At 49.7% G+C, this 21387-nt stretch overlaps 1 protein-coding gene across 1 annotated transcript; it reads left to right on the top strand.

The window, feature by feature from the left end:
- Positions 1-461: 461 nt before the first annotated feature.
- Positions 462-21176, top strand: SGSM2 (small G protein signaling modulator 2; the record flags this gene model as incomplete). Its single annotated transcript, XM_009075379.1, has 22 exons — positions 462-624; positions 2512-2673; positions 4082-4149; positions 4630-4775; positions 5151-5285; positions 5634-5758; positions 6773-6840; positions 7394-7557; positions 8050-8179; positions 9522-9656; positions 12452-12602; positions 13126-13190; positions 13569-13708; positions 14049-14177; positions 16539-16721; positions 17042-17413; positions 18064-18188; positions 18495-18577; positions 19024-19133; positions 19568-19664; positions 20173-20340; positions 21088-21176. Coding segments are annotated over 22 exons (3008 nt in total), but the record flags the coding sequence as incomplete, so codon positions are not given.
- Positions 21177-21387: the final 211 nt, after the last annotated feature.

Below are 21387 nucleotides of genomic sequence, written 5' to 3'. Positions count from 1 at the left end.
TGGCTGTATGAGTCATCTGCAGTCTCACTTGAAAAGCTGGTAGACACGGAAGGCTTATTTTTTGTTTTGGTTTATTAGGTTTTTTAATGTGTATTTCCCTTGTTTCCCTTCCCTGCAGCAGGTTACGTGAGAGCTGGATAAATCTCTACGGCAGTCTTGCAGCATTTCACTGGGGGCTGTCAGGGCATGTTACAGAGTGGTTCTGTCAAAAGTGGGGTGAAAATAGTGGGAGATTTCAGTTCGTTTGTATACTGCCTTTACCTGTACCTGACAAGGTGCTTGTCGTTGCAGCTTAGACACATGCTTGCATCACCTGATTTTGAGTTCCTGCCTGTCTGTCCTCTGTCTCCCCCCAGCTCTGTCCTTGACCCACAGGTGCCCGGGGCAGTGAGCAGGTGGTGCTGGCCGGGGAGGAGGCTCAAGGCCAGCAGGACCCCTGATTTCTCCCTCCTGTCCCACAGGTGTGGTGGAAGCCTGTCTGCTGCACATGCTGAAGCGCAGGGCCGCGGGCTTCCTGCGCACCGACAAGGTGGCCGCGCTCTTCACCAAGGTGGGCAAGACCTGTGCCATAGCTGGAGACGTGTGCAAGAAAGTGCAGGAGCTGCAGCAGCAGGTCGAGAGCAGGTGAGGCCGAGGTCTGTTTGTCTGCCAAGTCCATCCAGTGTGTGTGTGCAGTATGGTGAGGGCATGGACTGCTTGGGCAAGGCAGTGGGCCCTGTCCTGGCCATGTGTTGCAGCTCTGTCTCACTGGTGCCTGTAGCAATAACAGATGTTTGTGTTTGGCCAAGCTGGAGGTGAGCAAAGGGATAGAGATGGGGAACTGGGGCTTTGCTGCTTCATTTTGCTTTCAGTATCCCAGAGCAGCATGTCTAGCCCCCACAGAGCAGCAGAAGTGACTGATTACTGGTGATTTCAGAGAGGGCTCACAGTCAGGGTCTGGTGGGCCAGCTTGGACTGTTGGTGGGAAGGGAGTGGGTGGAAAGAGGAACTGAAGAACAGACTTACTGGAAAAGGTGTTTTGGCATGCTCCTGCCAAACCAGTGGCAGAAGACTTCTGGGTATCATGGTAGAAATAGTTAATGGATACAAAGAGTGATGGGAGGAAGGATGATGTAGGAAAACTGTTAAGTACATGCTGGACGTGGGCACAACGGAACTTGTGCTGGAGTCAAGGACTTGAGGTTACTGAAAGTCTTAAAGTTCTTGCTGGTGGTGAGTAGTGCAATTTAAATTTTCCAATGTGGCACTGCTGATGGAATCACAGTGCATGAGCCTGTGGAATGTCTTGTCCTGTAGGCTCAGGACAGGAGCATTTTTCTTCTATTCATAGGAACTGCTGAGCCCTAAGAGCTCTTTGCATATCATAGGAACTTTTAGCCTCTGATCAACTTCCTGTAAGGATTTAATTTTTCTTTTTAAATGTTGGGAAGAAGGATCCTTTGTACTGAACATTCACCAGCCTCTCTGGTTAAGAGCTCACACAAACCCTTCTCTAACCACCAGAGACCTTGGGCTGTGTCCTCTGACAGAAAGCAGCAAATGAACTTAAATTCTGTGGTTTCTCTTGGCCAAATTTTGTGAGTTTTTCAGCTATTAACAGCCACAAAATTTAAGTGCTGTAGAGCAAAGGGACTCTTGGGAAATACTGCAGGGGTGGACTCGCTTCAGTGGGTGTATGAAATGAGACAGAAGGGCTGCAGCAGTCTAACTGCTCCTGAGGCTGTGAGTTCAGAAAGCCTCTTTAGGATGCAATTAAAGATACTGGAATTGCTCTGATGTTAGTGGTGTCTCATGTCTTTTGCCTTGTAGAGGTGTTGTCCTGGCCTCCTGGAGGGCAAGGGACCGTGTAAATACAGAGAGGAATTACAGATATGCCCAAAACAGCCCCAAACTAATGCAGTTACACTTTGTAGCTGCACAGTTTCCTGAAAGGGAACCTGAGTGCTGGCAATGAGCAGGATTGCTTGAGAACATGGGCTGTCTGTGGCAGATTGTTGAAGCTCTCAGGGTTCCTCTCCTCAGTGAGGGATGGGCCTTTGCCCAGGGATGTGGCAGGAGGTGCCTGGAAAAGCTCTGCCTGTGTTATCTCAGATCCTGCTCCATGCTTCTGGTCTCCATGGGGATGCATCATGCTGAAGCAGCTGTGTGCCCTCCTGGGGCTGGGACTGGCTTCAGCCTGAGGCTGCCAGACAGAGCCAGGAGACAAGAGTATTCCCTGTGCCTTTCCCAGCTAAGTGTGAAGCTCTGTTCGATAAGAAGCAACCTTCTGTTCTTTGGGTGCTACTTATTTTCTGCTACGCTTTGCATTTCATGGCTTTTTTCATTCTTCTGGGGTGATGGTCTGCAGTGGGTTTACAGCCTGTTCATCTCAGCCCAGTGCGTGGCAGTTTCGGAGGAGCTCAAGTGCTGAGCTTTTCCTGAAGCTGCAGAAGTGGAAAAGATATTTTTGGTGGGTGACTGTGGGAAGAACAGTCTCAGTTCTGACTACTTTTACTTTATTACCTTTTGCAGGAAAAATCAGCCAAATGGACAGGAACCCCTGAAGAGACAAGGATCAACCACAAGCAAAACACCTGTCCTGACACCTCAGGCCATCAAACACATCTGGGTTCGGACAGCCTTGATTGAGAAGGTGCTCGACAAGATTGTGCAGTACATTGTGGATAACTGCAGGTAAGGAAAGAAGCAGAAGCACAGAGGTTTGTTGGAGTGATGCATTTAGGCAGTGGTTTCCCAAGTGCTAGCTCTTACCCTTCCTGCCCCCCCATAACCAATGCTATAGAAGACTTACGGGGCACACTGGGGAGAGTTTCCCATAAAGAGAAAGGTAGGGACCCTAAAGCTTGATGTGGTCCCAGAAAGGTACATCTGTACCCATTGCCATTGCAGTTTGTTTGCAGGGTGCTCTTGTTGTTCCGCTTTCAGGGACACACTCTGTCCATCCAAAGCCCATGGGTCTGGACAAGGACAAGAGCTGGGGCAGAGCAACTCATTTTCACAGTATTTTCCAAGTTTGAATTGCTGTTTTCCTTGTCATCACTTTATTTTCATGATGTATCTGGCCCCTACAAAGCAAGAGAATGGAAGAAAGGTCCTGGTGCTGTTCGAGCAAACTGTTGCTGTGGGATGTGTAATGCATCTTGGTGTATGAGCTGTGTGCAGAAGAGACAGGGAGGGCTGGCTGTGCCCCAGAGACAGTTAATGAAAGCTCTTCAGTCCACTGTCTCAATGCTGCTGATGCATGAGTACAAGGGTTATTAATTTCTTCTCCACATAATCCACCAGGAGACACATCAAGAGAGTTTGTTCTCAACTCCCTTACTGCCTGTTGTAGATGTTCACCTTACTGCCTTCCCTGTGGGGCAGATGAGTTAGGATCAGGTCTGTAATCGCAGGAGTGTGATCTCGAGAACCTGACTTGGTGAATAAACCGAACCTCTTCGCAAGGCTTGTTGCCAAGCATTTGTGTGGCATTGCTGCTCCTCACGTCCTGCAGGAGGAGCAGGTGGTTCAGAGCCTGAGCCCCATCTAGTGGAACAGAGCGCAGAGGATAGTGGCCGTTCAGGGGATGTGGGGACTTGGGGTTTGCCTCTGTGGCTTTGTAAGTCAGCTGTGCCTGCTGTAAGGGCAAGGCTTGGGGGTCATTGCAGGAGCCACTATTTGTAGTAGTGCATTGTTCTTGACAGTGTTGCAAGATGATTCCTCACAGATGGAAGAGATGTTTGAGGATGTGTGGATTGTCTTGTCTCTGTGGAAAATGGACAAAATTGCTTGCAGAGAGTTATTGTTTGTCTCCATATTGCAATAGTGCCCAAAGCCCCAGATCAAATATACTAGGTAAACACATGGAGCTCAAGGCAAGCTCCTGCCTCTCCTGAGCTCAGTTGAAAAATAGATGAGGCAGAATCAGCATACTGAGAGGAGGTAACTTACCTGGAGCAGCTCTCTGCTCCCTTTGGCTTTCTGGTAGGCAGTAATATCTGATATTTTTCAAGTCAGTGGACTCGTGCTACAGGATGCATAAGAGCTTTTAAAAATACCAACCAGTGTTTTTAACTGGGCTCTCATCTTTTATTCCTAGTAAATATTATGAGAAAGAAGCTTTACTGGCAGATCCTGTTTGTGGCCCAATATTGGCTTCTCTGCTGGGTGAGTTCTCGCAAAGTTATTTCCTATGCTGAAGAAAATAAGTTGTTTCTTAAACCGTTTGTAATGTGACAGTGTTACAAGAGGAGATTCTTATCTCTTGCATGTAGTTTGACTGTTTATGACAGAGCAACACAGCAGGTGTTTTGTTGCTTACAAGACCAGTTGGGATTGATCATCTGGTTTTATTGTAGTTATTGGTTGGGTCAGAAAACAATGGGAATGGCTTTTAGTGGATGCTTGCTGGCACATCGTAACTGCTGATGCTGCTGTGTCCTGCAGGAATACTTGGATACAGCCCTAGGTGCTAGGGCCTGATACGTTGTTATGTGTGTGTGTTCTGGGCTGAGCCTTGGGGATTGTGATCATTGATAGTCACTTGGCTTGAGAGGGAAATCTCACCTTCAGTACGGAGCCAGCAGGACAGGACTGAGCAAGTTTCTGAGCAGACTCAGAAAGTTGTCTCTTGGGCTGTTTTCCTAGTTGGACCATGTGCTCTGGAGTACACCAAGCTAAAGACAGCTGACCACTACTGGACAGACCCTTCGGCGGACGAGCTGGTACAGCGGCACCGGATCCATGGCGCGCACGGCCGGCAAGACTCTCCCTCCAAGCGCCCAGCCCTGGGAGTAGGTATTTACTGGGTGGCTGTTTCTGAGCTAAGGCACAGACTGATACTAAAAACAACCCCACGAGAAGAGGTCTGAGTCTGGAACAGCTTTTCTGTTCTCTTGTGTAACAGAGGCTTTGTCACAGATCAGAAGTCCATTTGGGCCCCTCTCTATCTGTGTGTAGGAAAGTTTGAGATCCAGCACTAAATTCTGTGGCTTTTGACGATGGTGATCTGACCAGGTAGTTCACAAGAAACACTGAACTGCCATGGTCGGGGGGGAGTTGGAGTCCAGGTGACTTCTCTGGGGTCTTCTGGCTCCACAGGTAGTTCAGTCCATAGAGACTGGTGCTGCATTGCTGTGGTCCTGACCTGGCTGTGTCTGTGTGCCCAGATCCGGAAGCGCCATTCCAGCGGGAGCACGTCCGAGGATCGGTTCGCCGCATCGGCGCGGGAGTACGTGGAGAGTCTGCACCAGAACTCCAGGACACACCTGCTGTACGGCAAGAACAACGTGCTGGTGCAGCCGGTGAGTGGGGTGAGGGGGGACCTGCTGTGGACAGTGCTGCCTTCCTGCTCTGCTGAGGCAGATGAGATGTGACAAATGCCTTCGCTGCCTCAGCACTGTGAACGTGAAGTGTTCCTGTAGGCAGGAACAGCCAGACTGGGCTGTACTTCATAAGCCCAGTGAATATTGGGGGTTTTCCCCTCTTCCCAGGAGAAATGTCAGTACTTTTGCTGTTAACGATTCCCTCAGCAGTTCCCAGATAATGCAGCTCTGGGACTTACGGGGCATAGGGAGACTGGAATATTATTTTATGCAGATGTTTTGTGCACTGAGTCACCTGGATTGCCTGTTTGTTTCTCCTGTGAACAGAAAGATGACTTGGAGGCAATTCCTGGGTATCTCTCCCTTCATCAGTCAGCAGATAATTTGACATTAAAGTGGACTCCGAATCAGCTGATGAATGGAACCCTTGGAGATTCGGAGCTGGAGAAAAGGTAATAATTGCATTCACAGGGAAGGTAGGAAGCTTTTGTGGTGTTTATATACTTGGCTCCATGGCATAAGTGTAACAAGGCTGATTTAATGGAAGGACTTCTGCATAGTGCCTGAGTTGAAGTGTTGGACAGCTTGGGTCCTATTCCTCTTTTGCCATAGATAAGCAACTTTCCAAGGGTCCTGTAATGCACTTGGATATAAGACCTTTTCTAAAGGAAAACAAAATCTTGGTCTTCCAGGTGCCCAGGACAAGAGGCTCAACACAACCTTCCATCGTTACAATCCTAGTACCTCCCTTCAGAGGGTCCCAAATCACTTGGCACATGTGGCTGATCTCAGCCTCAAAGGAGACCAGCAGCATCATTGTCTTTTGTTAGATCAGTTATTCACCAAACTCGGCAATCTGCTTCAGTAGGGAGGCAGGTAAAGTCCTGACCCAGGCAGGTGTCTGCTCAGGGAGTGCTTCTGTCAGCCCCAGAGCTGTGCTCTCAGGGGCTTAGTCCACACCATTCCTTCTCTCAGACTTCACGTGTGTTTTCCATAGCACATGAATGAAGCTCTCTGCCCTTGCTAAACCGTCGAGGTTGTTCTCAGGAGGGTTTGGAGCTGTCTCCAGGGTTGAGTCCAATAAGCTTGAGCCCCAGTGGATGTACATGGTGCTGCCCATAGATCACATGTGCAGGACAGGACTGAGCTGGTGCCCTGACACCCACCCAGCAGCACATCACACTCTGTCCTGGGCACAGGGTCTGAGCCAGGGCACTGTGTGACCTGCTGGGGGCAGTGGGAAGGGGAGGGCAAGAGGGACGTGGAGGTTATAGAAACCTGGTGCAGAGTATCTGCTGTGAAAGACTAGTTTGCCTTTGCCTTTTACTTGACTATTGATTTACTTTAATTGACCAAACGTAATAAGTAGTTATTAACTTAGCAGAGTGTTTCTATCAGGGGTTTGGGACTGCAAGCAATTCCTGAACATGGAAAAAACAGTGTTTCCTGCACTTTCCTTCCCTTAGTGTTTACTGGGACTATGCACTGATAGTGCCACTGAGCCAGATCGTCTGCATCCACTGCCATCAGCAACGTAAGCATAACCCTCTCCTGGGGCCCTCCCACAGCAGGGACAATCTGCAGCAAAACACCTCTCCCACTCCTTTCCTGACCACAGGCCTCAAGTGAGAATCACAGAGCACAGGCACAGAGCATTTAAAAATTCTATTTGGAGTCAGATTTGAGTTACAGTTGGACCGAAGGACCTTTTGAACTAAGCCTGTTTTAGAAGGCAGTTTATCTCTATTACTTTAAAACACATAAGCAGGAGAGTCACTCGAGCGATTGCTCTTCCTCCCTCAGCACCAGGAACACCTCTGGCTAACTGTGGACACGTGGGGATGAGTGTTAAAATCTGCAGTCCCAGCTGATAGGGGATGACAGCTGCATGAGGCCTGCCAGAGTTTGCTTGTACCTTGAGCTTCACTAGGACTAAAGGGCTGAGATTGTCCCTAGACCACACTGTGTCTCGCAGAGGTTTATTTATCTACTTGGAGATGATCACAAATAAAATTTACTTGGAAGGTAAGAACAGAAAATGGAGGTTCTGATGTAACAGTGTGGACTCTCCTTGTCCTCCTTTGCAGCAGAAAGCAGATGGACATTAGTCTTGGTGAGTCAGGATGGAACTCAGAGGCCTCCGCTGCACTTCCCCCAAGGAGGGCACCTCCTCGCCTTCCTGTCCTGTCTGGAGAACGGTCTCCTGCCTCGTGGTCAGCTGGAGCCACCACTGTGGTCCCAGCAGGGCAAGGTACTGCCTTTCTGGTGAGCTGTCTTAGCGGTGGGGCTGGTCCTGATGTCTCTGCTCCACAGGGTCTGGGCAGTGATTTCCAGCTGCTCTGTAGTTAAGTGAAAGGCAAAATGGCTCCATTTAGTCCAATTTGGTTCTTACACAGCTAGTCTATAAAAACTGTTCATACCCTCATTACCCCATTGAGCAGTGAGCTGGAATCTGCTGTTGTAGCCAGGTACCAACCCAAATGGACTCGGACGGGCTGGGATGTCTGAGGCAGCTGGTGCCCAGCTCCCCTGGGTTACAGGAAAAGGCAGTTTTATAGTACAGAGAAAAGGAGTGTTAAGCAGCCCTAAACTACCTGCTGTGTTTGACTTAACTATTCTCTCCCTCACCTCCTCCCAGCATTGAAAGGTTTGAAGATTTAAGATACCAAAGGTCTGCAATACTTGTTTGTTGGACTCTGTTAGTCACTCGTAGCTGAATGTATGGAATTACTCTTTTCTCCAGGGGAAGGTATTCCCAAAGCTTCGCAAACGGAACAGCAACAAATCAGTGGACATGGAGGAGATGCCAGCAGAGGACACATCCACAGACTACGTGTTCAGAATCATCTATCCCGGGCACAGGCATGACAACAGTAAGTACCTTGCTCTGCTTTGTTTAGAAAAAACCAAACACCTAAGAAAACTTTCTAATATCCTGGGAAGTACCTGAGGTAACAGGCAAGACACGTTTTTGTGGGGGGAAAATCCTCTCACAAAATTTCACTGAGAGATAATTGTGATCAAGAGGTACAGCTTAGGTTTCCTTGATGCGGTGAGACTTCTTATCTGACTGGGAATGGAGTCAAGATGGGGAATCTTATTTATATTTACTCTGTGTTTTGCAGAGGAAGGTTTCAAAATACTCCCCTGGGCTTGCAAACTGAGACTAAAACCAAAAAGATTGCTTGACTAGCCAAGAGCAGTTTTGCTCCTGAAGTGAGGATATTTTTACTGGCCACACTGCTTGCCCATAATGTTGTTATTAGGAAGAAAAACCTCATAAACTCAACTCCTTAAGTACCTTAAGAACTCCCTGGGCTAAATTTTCCTGGCTTGGAAGCAAGAACTTAACAATGGATAAATAAAGGCCCTTCCAAGGAAACTAAATGAATTCCCAAGCACCAAACCACCTCATGTCATCAGTGAACACAAATTCCTTACATGTAAGAAGGCACTTGAGCTAGTTTTCAAACAGCATGTTCAGTTTTATTCCCCATGGCAAAGAGGCAAGAATTTCCTGGGAAGATCAGACCCTAAAAGTTCCAGGGGATTTGGAGTTACTGCAGCTGGAAGAGCAGAAATCTCCTCTGCACCCTCCTTACCCCAGGCATGGACCATGGTGGTGTCCAGGCTGTGTTGGGCTGGCACAGCTGAGTCCATGCACACTCCAGCAAGTGTGTGCTGCCGTCGCTGAGCGCAGGGGCACACCAGACCCGTGGGCCTGTGCCAGGAGGAGGAGCTGGTGTCTGCCAGGGGCACCCACGGGAGGAGGTCATCCCCCTGTGCCTGCAGGGCCAGACAGGGCTGGGGAGAGCAGGTTGGCTGTCCAGAAACATCTGGCACAGGGTGCAGAGAAGAGGCCACGGCTCTGCTAAGGGCACGGTGAGGACAGACACTAGCTGGAGCCTAGAACTGCCGTGGAGCAGTGCTGAAAAGCACACTCAGCTGCTGCAGGCTGGCACTGGGAGCTTTTGTCCCTTGCCAGTGTGACGTGTGCCCTCACAGGCTGTGCACACTCAAGGGCTGCCTGAGGTTGGTGGAACATGCTTTTTTCTGTAAGAAACTCATTTTTCATACCCATTTGCAGGAGCTGGTGCCCTCGAGCAGGGGGCAGGATTCAGGTCCTTTGTCTTTGCTGACCATGTCCTTTTGAGCTTTCCCACAGAATCGAGTTCTCTATTCTTATGCTCCTCTTTCACTATTTTCTTTGAGCAGTAACTATTAACTACCACCACTTAGCTGCCAGCCGCTCTACCTCTGTTGACGATGATGAGGAGGAGGAAGATAAGCTACACGCAATGCTATCAATGATCTGCTCTCGGAACCTCACAGCTCCTAATAGGATGAAAGGTTTTTATCCTCCTCCCCCTGTGTCCCAGAGCTCTCTTGCAGCTCCTTCCACTGATGCATACAACAGTGTTGGCATTATTACAGGGGAGAACATTTCCATGAGATCTGGAGACGGAGGTGCCTGTGCAGATAGGCTGGGAACGAGCTCACAGCCTGTGGGGAGTGGGAGCAGCACCTTCCCTCTCCTGTGAGTGTGCTACTGAGCAGGCAGACCTCCTCTCCTTCCAGAGGCTTCCTGTCCCACCTCCATAAAGACTGGATACTAGAGCAGGTTCTCAGGAGAGACAGAGGGAGAATAACAGGTGTCTGTTCTCCCTTCATGAGTTGGTCATGCACAGCATGACAGAGTGGGGAGGGAGGCCTTGGATCAGAGGATCCAGGCAGAACCCTTGCAGCAACAGCAGTGCTGTGCTGGGCCCAGTCAGGAATGGAGTGTGCCTGTGCAGGGTAGGGCAGCAATGAGGTGAGGGAGAGCCTGAGCCCAGGGATGGTTTGGGGTGCATGCTGCTGCACTCTGGATGCCTCTGTCTGGCAGCAGAGGTGTGCAGAGAAGGCTGTAGGGACATGCAGTGCCTTTCTGTGGTTGTCCTTTCATTCCACTTGCACCCATAGGCTGGGTGGGCTTCAGAGGGACAGCTGAGACTCTGCTCCACCCTCCACAAATTTGTCATCTATTTTTTTTTGAGAAACACTTCATAACAGATGATTTAAGTTGGTATTCTCAAGAAGTGGGTGCATCCAGGATCCAGCGGTGTAGTTGCAAGCAGTCCTTGCTTTCTCTGGCACCTTTACATAGCAGAGCAGTGATTTTGGTTCCAGGTGAATGTTGGCCCTGGGCTGGTGGGACTGACTGCAGGAGACAATGATTGCCCTGCATCTCTGTACAGAGCTGAAGTTCTGGCTAGATGGGGCATGAACAGGTGTTGAAGGAGATCCTCCCCAATTCTTCTAGGCTGCCCACACACTTATCCCAAGGGAGCAGCCCCTGGAAACTGAAAAGCCCAGCCCAAGTTAATAAAGAGCTCTTGGAAGGCATGGATGGAAAGAAGTTCCAAAAATGCAGTGTTTGCCTTGAAAAAAGATGCTGTTTTAGGAAGCTTCAGTGTGTCCTAACTGATCGTGCCTAGACTTGGGTGGTGGTGGGAAGAACATCTGACTCTGCCACATACACGTTAAGAGGCCAACACTGTGGTCTAAGGCTTAAGGAACACAATTTAGTCCCAAGTCAGTTGATGGAAACTGTAAGTTCTCCCCCTAGAAGGGCTGTCAGGGCTCTGCTCTTGCTTACTGAGGCTTGCAGGGGATGGTAGTCAGGGCTGTGTGTGCTGGCCCGGCCTGGCCTGGCCGCTCGGGTCCGTAATGACAACACTGTTGTAGCAGGTTTGCTGCCCATTTGCTTAAACATTTTGCAACATGCTCGACTTTTGCATGTAGCTGAAGTTACAGATAACACCACCACAATTAAGTACAAGATGCTGTTCACTCTAATTCTTCACTAATTCAGGTACCTTTCATCTGAATCCTTAGGTTCTGTGGGGTTCTTTCCTTGTTTCTCTAAAAAATGAATACAAATTCAAAGCGAATAACCCACTTTTCCTGTCTGTAGAGGGGAGGCAAAAATAATGATCTAAAATGTTTTCCAGTGATTTTTTATTTGAACCCAATAAGAAGCTGCAATAAATACTGGGTCATTCAGCTCCTTCCTGAAGAATTAAGGTGAAGAGCATTTTTTGCATCACACTTTGTTCTGTGAAGTGAAACACACATTTCTGCTTCCGCATGAGCCTGTGCTTCCTCTGTTAACAAACGGTTCTGCCTCACTCCTGCCTCACCTCTGCCCACCTTCCACCAGCCACTCCCACAGTGCTTTGTGCTGCCTCGACTTACAATGCATGAGATGGTTTGGAATTGCCCCCACCACCCCCAACCAATGTCTGTCTGAAAGCACGGCCCAGGGGACTGGATCTAACTTAGTGACTCGCAGCCCTAATGTGTTTGCCTTAATTTCAATCATGGGTGAGCTGAAAGGCCAGTTATTTATTATGAGCCAGCCCCCAGCTCCAGTGCCAGCTGGGAAGGCTGAAGAGCTGAAGCCAAGCTTTAGGAAGGGAACTGCTGACCTCTTGGGTTGCCTTCCTGAAGCTGGCTAAAAAGGCAGATGGATTTGGTGGAGCAGGGATAACTCAGGAAGCTGCATTGTACTGTTGGATCACAAATTCCTGCAGTGTCCTTTTAGTGTGGGCATTTGCAGGACTGGAACTGTCCTTTGGTGCTGAATATTTTAGGGTCTGGTTCTGAGGGGGAAAGAAGCATCTTCCAAGAGTAACTGACTCAGTTTGTCTTAATGTCTTTCGTGCTCCAGCTTTCACCTTTGAGTTTAGCTGGACCAGCAGTTCCATGGCCCATTCCAGGAACTGCAGAATGGAATTCTGAGGCCTGAGTTAAATAGGCTGGGCTAGATGATCTCCTCTGGCCATAAATAGCATTTCCATAGTGTTACACAAGAACCTGTGTAGCTGTTACTGCAGCACCTTTGTCTCAGTTCTCTTGAAACACGGACTGGGATGTGCATGGGCAAGAGAGGGGGAAATGGTGAAGGGATTTGGCTTCCTGGGAGGGGACCCTGCCCAGCACACAGCAGGTTCAGGTGTGCCCAGGGCAGTGTTTCTGAGGATGCTGCTCTCCCCTCTCTGGAATCAAGGTGCTGAGAAGCAAAGCATGAACCATCAGGATGCACAGAAGGGGAAAGAAGGGAGGAGGCTGATGTCCTACTGTCTTGTTTGGTTTTTCCACAGACACCAGCGAGATGATAGAGATGCAAGGCTTTGGGGCAAACCTGCTCTCCTGGCAGCTGGAGCACTGCAGCCAGGGCTCCTCCTGCCTCTCCTGTTCCACGGGCAGCTCTCCCTATGACATTCCCACCTGCTGCAACTGCATCCACGACCGGTGAGCAAGCTGTGCAGAGCTTACCCAGGGGCTGTGTGCAGGCCACAGGTAAAAGCAGGAAGGTTTCAGTGTTGCAGCACCTGAGACAGAGTAACAGTTTTCAAGTAGTTTCTAACATAAAAAGAGGAAGTTAGACAGCAAGAAATTCAGTTTATTAAAACTAACCTACTAACCTACTCAAGTCACATTTTGATAGAAAAATTGCATCTGATTCTTTTGTCTAGTGTGATACACTTCAGCTCTGGAAACATTGTCTCTGACAGTGGCAGTGAAGGGCAGCAGTTCATCTCGTTTGACACAGACCTTCACAGAGTGGCTGTGTATGCCAGAGAATCTGTTTGGGGCAAAAATGTTGGTGGGAAAAATGCCTTAAGAAGTGTAATTTGTTATTATTGTGTCCTTTGACTAAACAAATCTTGGTGCAGAGAGAGAATTGCTATGTGTAGGTCATGGTGTCAGCATGAAATTCCTGATGCTCCCTGTCCTCACAACCTGTTGTTGTCCTGTTGATGCCTCTCCACAGAACTCCACTAAAGATGTTGTGTGAAAGCATGAAGAGGCAGATCATTTCCAGAGCCTTTTATGGATGTAAGTGAAACTTCTTATATCCGGCCCATGTGGCATCCATATGCTTCTCTAAACAACAGGGGCTGTTTGTTTTAGAAAGAGCCTGACCCCAGAGTTATTGCTGTGCATCAGAAACCTCAGGGCACGAGGGTGGATGTGACTCCAGTGTCAGAGCTTCATCATTCTGTGGGGTTTGCAGATGGCAACGGGTGAAGTGATGCCTCGTGAAGACAGTGTGGTTTTACGTGGCAGCATAACACACTACTTGGATTTTACTAGTCTGTGTAAGATCATTGTCTCCCAGTGTGTGTTCAGTTCATAGAGGATGCAGCAGCAGGTTTGAGTGCCAGAGCTCCAGGGGGCTGTGGCACTGCTCACCTGTGCCCACTCCCCACCCAGGGCTGGCCTACTGCCGCCACCTGTGCACGGTGCGCACACACCTGTCCGCGCTGGTGAACCACAGCATCGTGCCCCCCGACAGGCCCTGCAGCGCCGGCCTCACCACCGAGGTCTGGAGCAAGTACCAGAAGGACAGGAAGGTCAGTAGCAAACACCTTTACTCAGAGCTGCGCCAGGCACGGAACCCCTTGGAACTGGGGGAAGGGTCGATCCTTACAGCCTCTCCTTTGCTCCTCTGATGGTGCCATCAGAGCAGCTGATCTCATGATCACTAGTCTGTCCCAGGTTAGATTATCTTCATGGGAGACGTGACAGGCTGTGTTGGTCTGGATTGAGCTAAGGCCCTGCAGGCTGCAGTCGAGCAGCAAACCTGATCTAGTGCCCTGCACGTGTTTCCCTGCCTGCACTCGGTGTGCCCACAAAGGTGCCCAAGGACGGTGCAGATGTGCTGCCTTCAGCAGCTCTCTCTGTCTGCTGCAGAACTACAAGGAGCTGGAACTGCTGCGACGGGTGTACTATGGTGGGGTGCAGCACGAGATCCGGAAGGAAGTGTGGCCCTTCCTCTTAGGTCACTACAAATTCGGCATGGCCAAGAAGGAGATGGACCAGGTAAGCACAGAGTCCTGGGAATCTGAGTCGGGTTTGCAGGGCAGGTTTTATTTCTGATCAGCAAGTGTTGGTCTTTGTTATTGTTCAGTACTCTCAAGGGAAGAATGCTACTGAAAATGAGCAGTGCATGTTAGCTGAAGGATTGTGATACCATGTTGTTATGTCTGAAAGCCATGACAAGGGAGTTCTTTACCCGAGTCAGGGAACCTGCACTCAGCTCTGCCTGAGCACATCCTGTGTTCACAGACCTGTCACTTACAAAATAGGGAGACGTTGACATTTGGACAGGAATTTGACTCATCCCTCTTTTACATGGTGTGTTAGCTGAGTTATACTTCAAACTGCTGCTTGAAATAACTACTTTATCTGCATGAAACTGCATCTGCCTGTGTGGACTTCTGCTGGAGCTGGGAACAGCCCAGATGGACCCTCTGCAGTTAATCTAGAGCCCCAAAACAGCAGAGAAAGGTTTGGTTTGTAGGTTCATTATGCTTTCTGGTTAGACTTGAGTAAGAGGTGCCCCTGTAAAACACAAGGTGTGACTTCAGATGAGACATTCTTGTTCCTAATACCTCCTGTGCTCCTGCTAACACAGATCATGACTAACTGCCCAGGTTGTCGCTTTCTCCAGAGCCACAGGACTGCAGCAGGACCCTGCCCTGTGGGGAAGTGCTGGATTTTATGGTGGTAAAACATTGTGTTTTCCTGACATCACCCAGGTGTTGGCTGAACTGGAGAGAACAGTAATGAGGTTTGCCCTGGAATATAATTAACACATTAATCTGCTTTTCAGTCAGTGTTATTACCAGGGAGGTAGCACTCATGCAGTAGCTGATCTTGTTCTGGATTAAATTGATAAGGAGTGGTTTATATATCAAAACATTTGGCATTTGCTATCTCCCAATTATTTTATATGCCAAGGAGTAGTTTATATCCCCGTGAGCACCTGCAGAGCAGAAGGGCAGCCTGACCTCGAGCCTTGCTGTGGACAAATCAGCTGTCTCACAAACAGGACACTTTATAAGCAGAGCTCTTCTTACTAAACATGGCTATGGCAATTTGAGTTGGTTTTCCTCCCACTAATCTTCATAAAGCAGTTCTGAGCACAGAGGGAGAAACAGACCCCTTCTCTGTTCAAACTGGGTCACAGTCCAGACTCTCCCCCTGAATGCAGCCACCTTTGTAAGTGTTTTTAGCTAGATTTTCTGGCTGTAGTGTGTACAATAAGAATGTTCTGCTGAGCTGAGCACTGCTGAGACAAATTCCTGCCCTCCCATTAGCATCAGAAGAAGATGCAATTCCTCACTTCCAAACTTAGCTGGAATTCTGATGAGCTACTCAACACCAGTAGTAAGCAACAGTAATAACCAGCTCCTCAAGGAATGGGCTGTTGGAGACTGAAGCTTACACTGAATGTGAGAGTGTATGAAATGAACGACATGAGAAGTCATAGCAGCTGCAGGCACAGGAAACTCATCGCGTCCTTAGCTGAAGTCATCGCAGGCAATTCATCATCTTCGCCTTCTGATGGTATTTTTGCAGTCATCCATCAGTATCTGGGGCTGTCCTCTAGCCCTCCAGAACGGTTGTGTTTTATGATTTATGACTCGACAGCTACCTCGGGTGACAGAGAGCCTGCAGCTCTCAGCGTGGGGCTCGGGTGGCAGCTCAGCCGGCACAGTCCGGAGCCTGGAGCCAGCTCACAACAGCTCCTCGTCAGCTCCTGACAAGTGACAGTGCCAGAATTACTACATGTCCCTTAATAGCTCAAGGGGTTTCTGTGTCTGTCTTTCAACAGAGAAAGCCACTAGTGGCAAAGATGTGTGTCATTATTGTGGAGACCAGTGTGGGTGGATCTGGCCACGCGTGGTGCAGCCACAGCACGGGGTGGTGTGGGCTGGGATTCCTGAGTCTCCTCCAGGATCTGGCTCTGTGCAGGCTGATGTCTATGAACCTGTCACCTGGAACTCACTGCAAGGGCTACGTTAGAGTTGGAGCAGAGAAGGAGTTGGACAGGATCGTGCAGTTGGCGGCACTTGTTCTATCAGACTGTGTCTGACTCCTATGGGAGGTGAAAGCAGGGACACCTCCTGCGCTGTCCTGTGTCACTGCCGGTGTCACAGTGCTGTTGATAATGTACACACATGCTTATATGAATCTTTCGTGGTGCTGCAGTGGTAGTTCCTTCCCTGCAGCTCACACCCAGCCCTCGACTGCTCCCGTCATGGCACTCTCCGGCCGCAAGGCAGTGCTGCAGCTCGAAGGCTTTGGATCCTTTCAGACACCACCCTCACCTCAGACCTGTCCCTGCTCGCTCCTCTCTCGAGGGGAGTGGTGTCTGGGACGTGTCTCTGTGCCCAGGTGGACGCCGACATTGCGCTGCGGTACCAGAAGGTGATGGCTGAGTGGAAAGCCTGCGAGGTCGTCGTGAAGCAGCGGGAGAAGGAGTCTCACTCAGCCTCGCTGGCCAAGTTCTCTTCGGGCAGCAGCATCGACAGCCATGTCCAGCGGCTCATCCACAGGGACTCCACCATCAGCAACGATGTGGGTACTCCCCTCCCACACCCACCTGGCACACTCCCTGGGGTACAGACAGAGCTTAGCGCAGCTCCCCCGGCCTGGAGGTACCTGAACCCTGGGCACAGACAGCAGCTGTAGTGCCTCATGATAGAGTGTGGAGCAGGTCTGAATTCTGGGTGGTGTGGGACCTGCCTAAGGGGCTCTAAGGTTCACCTGCTAAGCAAGATCCCCTCTCTGCAGAGGAACAGCTCTCCAGATCTCCTCCTTGTAGGCCTTTTAGTCAAGTCCTGCACAGAGCCAAGAGTCGTTACTATTAAAGATATTTGTGTTTCTGCGTGCCCCAGGTGTTCATCTCTGTGGATGAGACAGACTCTGCAGAGCAGGACTGCAAGGGGCACGACGACCCTGCGCTCACGGCGCCAGCGGCAGCGGCCGCAGAGTTCGACTCCCCCGACTCAGGGCTGCCATCCTCCAGGAACTACTCGGTGGCCTCGGGCATCCTGTCCAGCATCGACGATGGGCACGGCGGCTCCTTCGAGGACGGCGCCGAAGAGGAAGGCGGCGCCGAGCTGGGCAGGACTGAGCCAGGCACACCACGAGTGCAGAGAGCCAAAGCAGTGGTGCTGCAGTCGCAGGACTCTGTCTCAGAAGAGCAGCTCTGTTCCCAGATGGATTATTTAATGGATGTGGCTTCTGTCTGCGCTGCATCCTACACAGTAGGTCACAACAGCAGTACCAACATCTCTGTGCACTTGCTCTTTTAGTAAAAACTTGTACTTTTTCAGGTAGGATTTAATGAGAGGCAATCCCAAACCAGAGCCACAGCTGGTGGGATGATAACTGAGGATTTTTGGATCCAAATCTGTTCATCTGGATTTTGAGCTAGATTGGAAATAAGACAGCAAGAAAAAATTTGGATCTTCTGAGTGGGAGGGCAAGGCAGACAATGTGGTACATTTCTACCTGTTAAAACTTTGCAGGGGCTGAGGGGTGTGGACAGTGGACAAGATTCCAGTGTCATTTCATGCAGACTAAACGCCACAGTTAATCAAACTGAACCACAGCCCAAATCTAGACCCGAGATGCCACCACCTCTATTACTGTTGCTGTCAACAGATAAGCAGCTCAGTTCTTGCCTCTCTGCTGAAGTTGTTCAGCTGGAAATAACCATTTGGAAATAGGACAGGCTTGGCACATTCCCCAGTGTTTTACCTGGCAGTTTTGACCATCATCAAGTGTTTCCATGCCCTCATCTGCCCAGAGTATAATTGTACTGTTTCTGGTTTGTTGCTTCTCGGAGCAAATCTGGACAAAGTCCTGGGAATGCTCTCAGCTCAGCAGATCTAACTAAAACTTTCTCTTCTAGATAGAGTTATTGGACACTGTTGCCTTAAACTTGCACAGAATTGATAAGGATGTGCAGAGGTGTGACAGGAATTACTGGTATTTTACTGCTGAGAACCTGGAGAAGCTCCGGAATGTCATGTGCAGGTAATGAGTTGTAAACCCAACCAATTCCACATTTCTGTCACAATCCATAAACTCATCTATAACTATGATAATGTGCAAATAAGAGTCTGTACCTGTGCCCAGATGCAGTGCTGAGGTGTGTGCTGGGAAGACAAGAGAGCCAAATCAACCAGCCGTGGGGGGTCGGCCTCTCTGCAGGCAGCAAAAGGCTGTGACATACTCTGGGATGGGAAGTGTCACAAAGCTCTGAGACTCGTGTTCAGCAGCTCAGGATTTGGTCTCACATACAGCATCAGATGTCAATGAAAGGATTTCTTCTTTCCACAGCTATGTCTGGGAGCACCTAGAAGTTGGTTATGTCCAAGGCATGTGTGACCTCCTGGCTCCTTTGATGGTTATACTTGACAATGGTAGGAAGGGTTTTCCTTTGGGACACATTGGTATCCTTAGAAATGCAGTTTCAGAGGGGGTTGTCTGCATTAACCAGGGCTGGGTCACCAGGAGAAGCAAACCTGCAGCTCCTGCTTTGTGCTTTCTCTGCCTGTGGCTGCTGTTGAGGTGGCTGACATCAGTGTCTTGGGGTCACCGTGTTCCCTCAACTGACTTCCAGGCTCCCTTTGCTAAGTTCAGTAAGATCACTGTGTTCTGGAAGGTGCTGAAGCTGAGAAGTCAACTGCAGGTTGGATTCTCTGAAACAGGGCTAGTGAAAATGGTCAGGTACAATCTTCTATTTCATCTAAATCCCGGGATTAAGGAGCAGGAAGGGAAGAGCCTGTGTCTCCCAGGCCCTGCAGTTAGTCATTCTGGTTCAAGAAGTCCCAGTTACCAGCACTGAGTGTCTGCTCTGTCCCTGCAGATCAGCTGGCCTACAGCTGCTTCAGCCACCTGATGAAGAGGATGAGCCAGAACTTCCCCAATGGAGGAGCTATGGACACACACTTCGCCAACATGAGGTCCCTAATCCAGGTGAGTTTGCTAAGATAAGGCTGTGGCAGAGGCTCAGGACTCAGCTGATGGCACAGCGAAGGGCAGGAGCACCAGGGACTGTGGTGCCCTTCGGCACTTCAGAGAGTTGCTGTAAGGAGATCTGTAGTGCCACGGCCTGAGAGCAGCGTGGGGGGAGATGAAAGTTTGCCACTTGTTGAAAATCAGTAGGATCCTTACCTTTGGACTTTAGAATCCTGGTGAAGATTGACTGTGTCACCTTGTACCTGCACAGCAGGGACTCCTCACATCACAGTCTGCCAGGGCACCCAGGGCAGGGGGGTGGGCACACACAGGGCAGAAGGCTGTACCCTGCTCTGACCCCAGGGGCAGGGTGGGTGTTTTAACCAGACTCCAACACCTCTGACCCTGGCACCTCTCAGAGCAGATCCTGACAGATGTTGTTTCCATTCTAGATTCTGGACTCAGAGCTTTTTGAATTGATGCACCAGAATGGAGATTACACTCACTTTTACTTCTGCTACCGCTGGTTCCTGCTGGACTTTAAACGAGGTAATAATGTTCTGTGCCTGTAGTTTAGAGTTGTGTAGAACTGTAACAGCTCTGTGTGTTGATGTGGATGTCTGTCAGGATGGTGAGTGGCAGCTGGGCTCACCATATCTGTAGCTAGGAAAGCTAATTCAGCTCTGAGGTGAAACAGCACTGTAATGGAGTCCAGGCCTAGAAAGGGGTGTTGTAAATTCCTGATAATGCGGCTGGGACCAAGTTTCTGCCCAGCGCAAATGCCTGTTTGCTCAAGAAGGTGATGCCAAGATGATCCCACTCCTCTGTAAGCTTGGGCTGCACCACCACAGCTCCAGGCCTTGGCAGTTGTCCTTGGAACCCAACTCTGTGCCTCAGGTGCACAAGTGCCAGGGGTTGGCTGAGGAGAGGGGAGAGGGAAAGGAGGAGTCGTCAGGGTCTGTTCATGTCTGTGTTAAGGCCTGTAGACAGTAGTGAGACTGGGAGACATGGTCAGTTTGAATAATCAGATGCTCTTGTAATGTTTATTCCCATTCAGAATTGTTGTACGAGGATGTATTTACAGTGTGGGAAGTTATTTGGGCAGCAAAGCACATCTCTTCAGAACATTTTGTCCTTTTCATTGCCTTAGCACTTGTGGAAGTTTATCGAGAGATTATCCGTGATAACAACATGGACTTCACTGATATCATCAAGTTTTTTAATGGTAAGGGATTTTTTTCAGAGCCATTTTGATAAGTAATGAGATTTTGCTCCTTCTCTCTTTGGTGCAGAGCTTGTTGTTGTGACAAGCCCCTGCCACCTCCCACCGTGTGCCCACGAGCAGCCCAGGTGTTCTGTGCATGCTGAAGCTCTGCTCTGCACCCACAAACGCCAGTGTTTCCCGAGCTGCCTGGGCCACAGCTGGTGGCTGCTTGTTAGTGGCACTGGTGACTTCGACCCTGCTGAGGCTGGAACAGGCCAACAGCTGTTCCTGCAGAACATCCCAAGCCACTTTCATGGGAGGGTGCTGGAGAAGCTGTAGACCAGCCAACGCTCACTGCTGGAGCAGGGAGTGTCCTGCCAGAGCAAGGTCTCCTAGCACAGGGAAGCTAGTCCTGAGCCAGGGCTCCCTGTCAGGGTGTTTGAAAGACTTGGAAACAATCCGTAATCACAGTCATTCACCACATTCAGTGCTGTGGCTTTCAGCCATCTGTTGCAGAAGCCCCAAATTTGGTGTTGTTTGTGCCTCAGCCATACTTATTCCAAAGCTTGGGCTCTCTGCAGCGAGAGAACTGACACCAGAAGGATCAGATCTCCGTGCCAGGATCTGCAGCTCGAGGGAGTCATCCACTCCTGTCTTTAACTCTCCAGACACAACCCCCTGCCACGCCAAGACTGCTGCTCACTGCACTCACTGCTTAGTGCCAGGGCAGGAAAGCTCTGGCACTGAGGGTTTGTCTATGTCTTTCAGAGATGGCTGAGCACCACGATGCCGCGGAGGTTCTCAGGATAGCCAGAGACCTTGTGTACAAAGTGCAGACCCTGATTGAGAACAAGTGACCATCGCAGCCTGTCCCAGGCCGCGCTGTGAGCCACCAACGGAGCATTCCTTGCACTGTAATTCCAACTGGTGTTTTAACTGCATCTTCCATGTAATGTAATAAATTGTGAGGAGATTTGTAACAGACTTTTAAAATCAGATGAGGTTGGTGTTTGAAGTCCTTGTTACACTCACTTTGTACTTCTAGACAAAATCTTTTTGCATTCTCTA

This window comes from Acanthisitta chloris, unplaced genomic scaffold, assembly GCF_000695815.1.
Source record: "Acanthisitta chloris isolate BGI_N310 unplaced genomic scaffold, ASM69581v1 scaffold21195, whole genome shotgun sequence".
Taxonomy (NCBI): Eukaryota; Metazoa; Chordata; class Aves; order Passeriformes; family Acanthisittidae; genus Acanthisitta; species Acanthisitta chloris.
The sequence above is the reverse complement of the archived record's forward strand: the minus strand, read 5'-3'. Positions and strand labels throughout refer to the sequence as shown.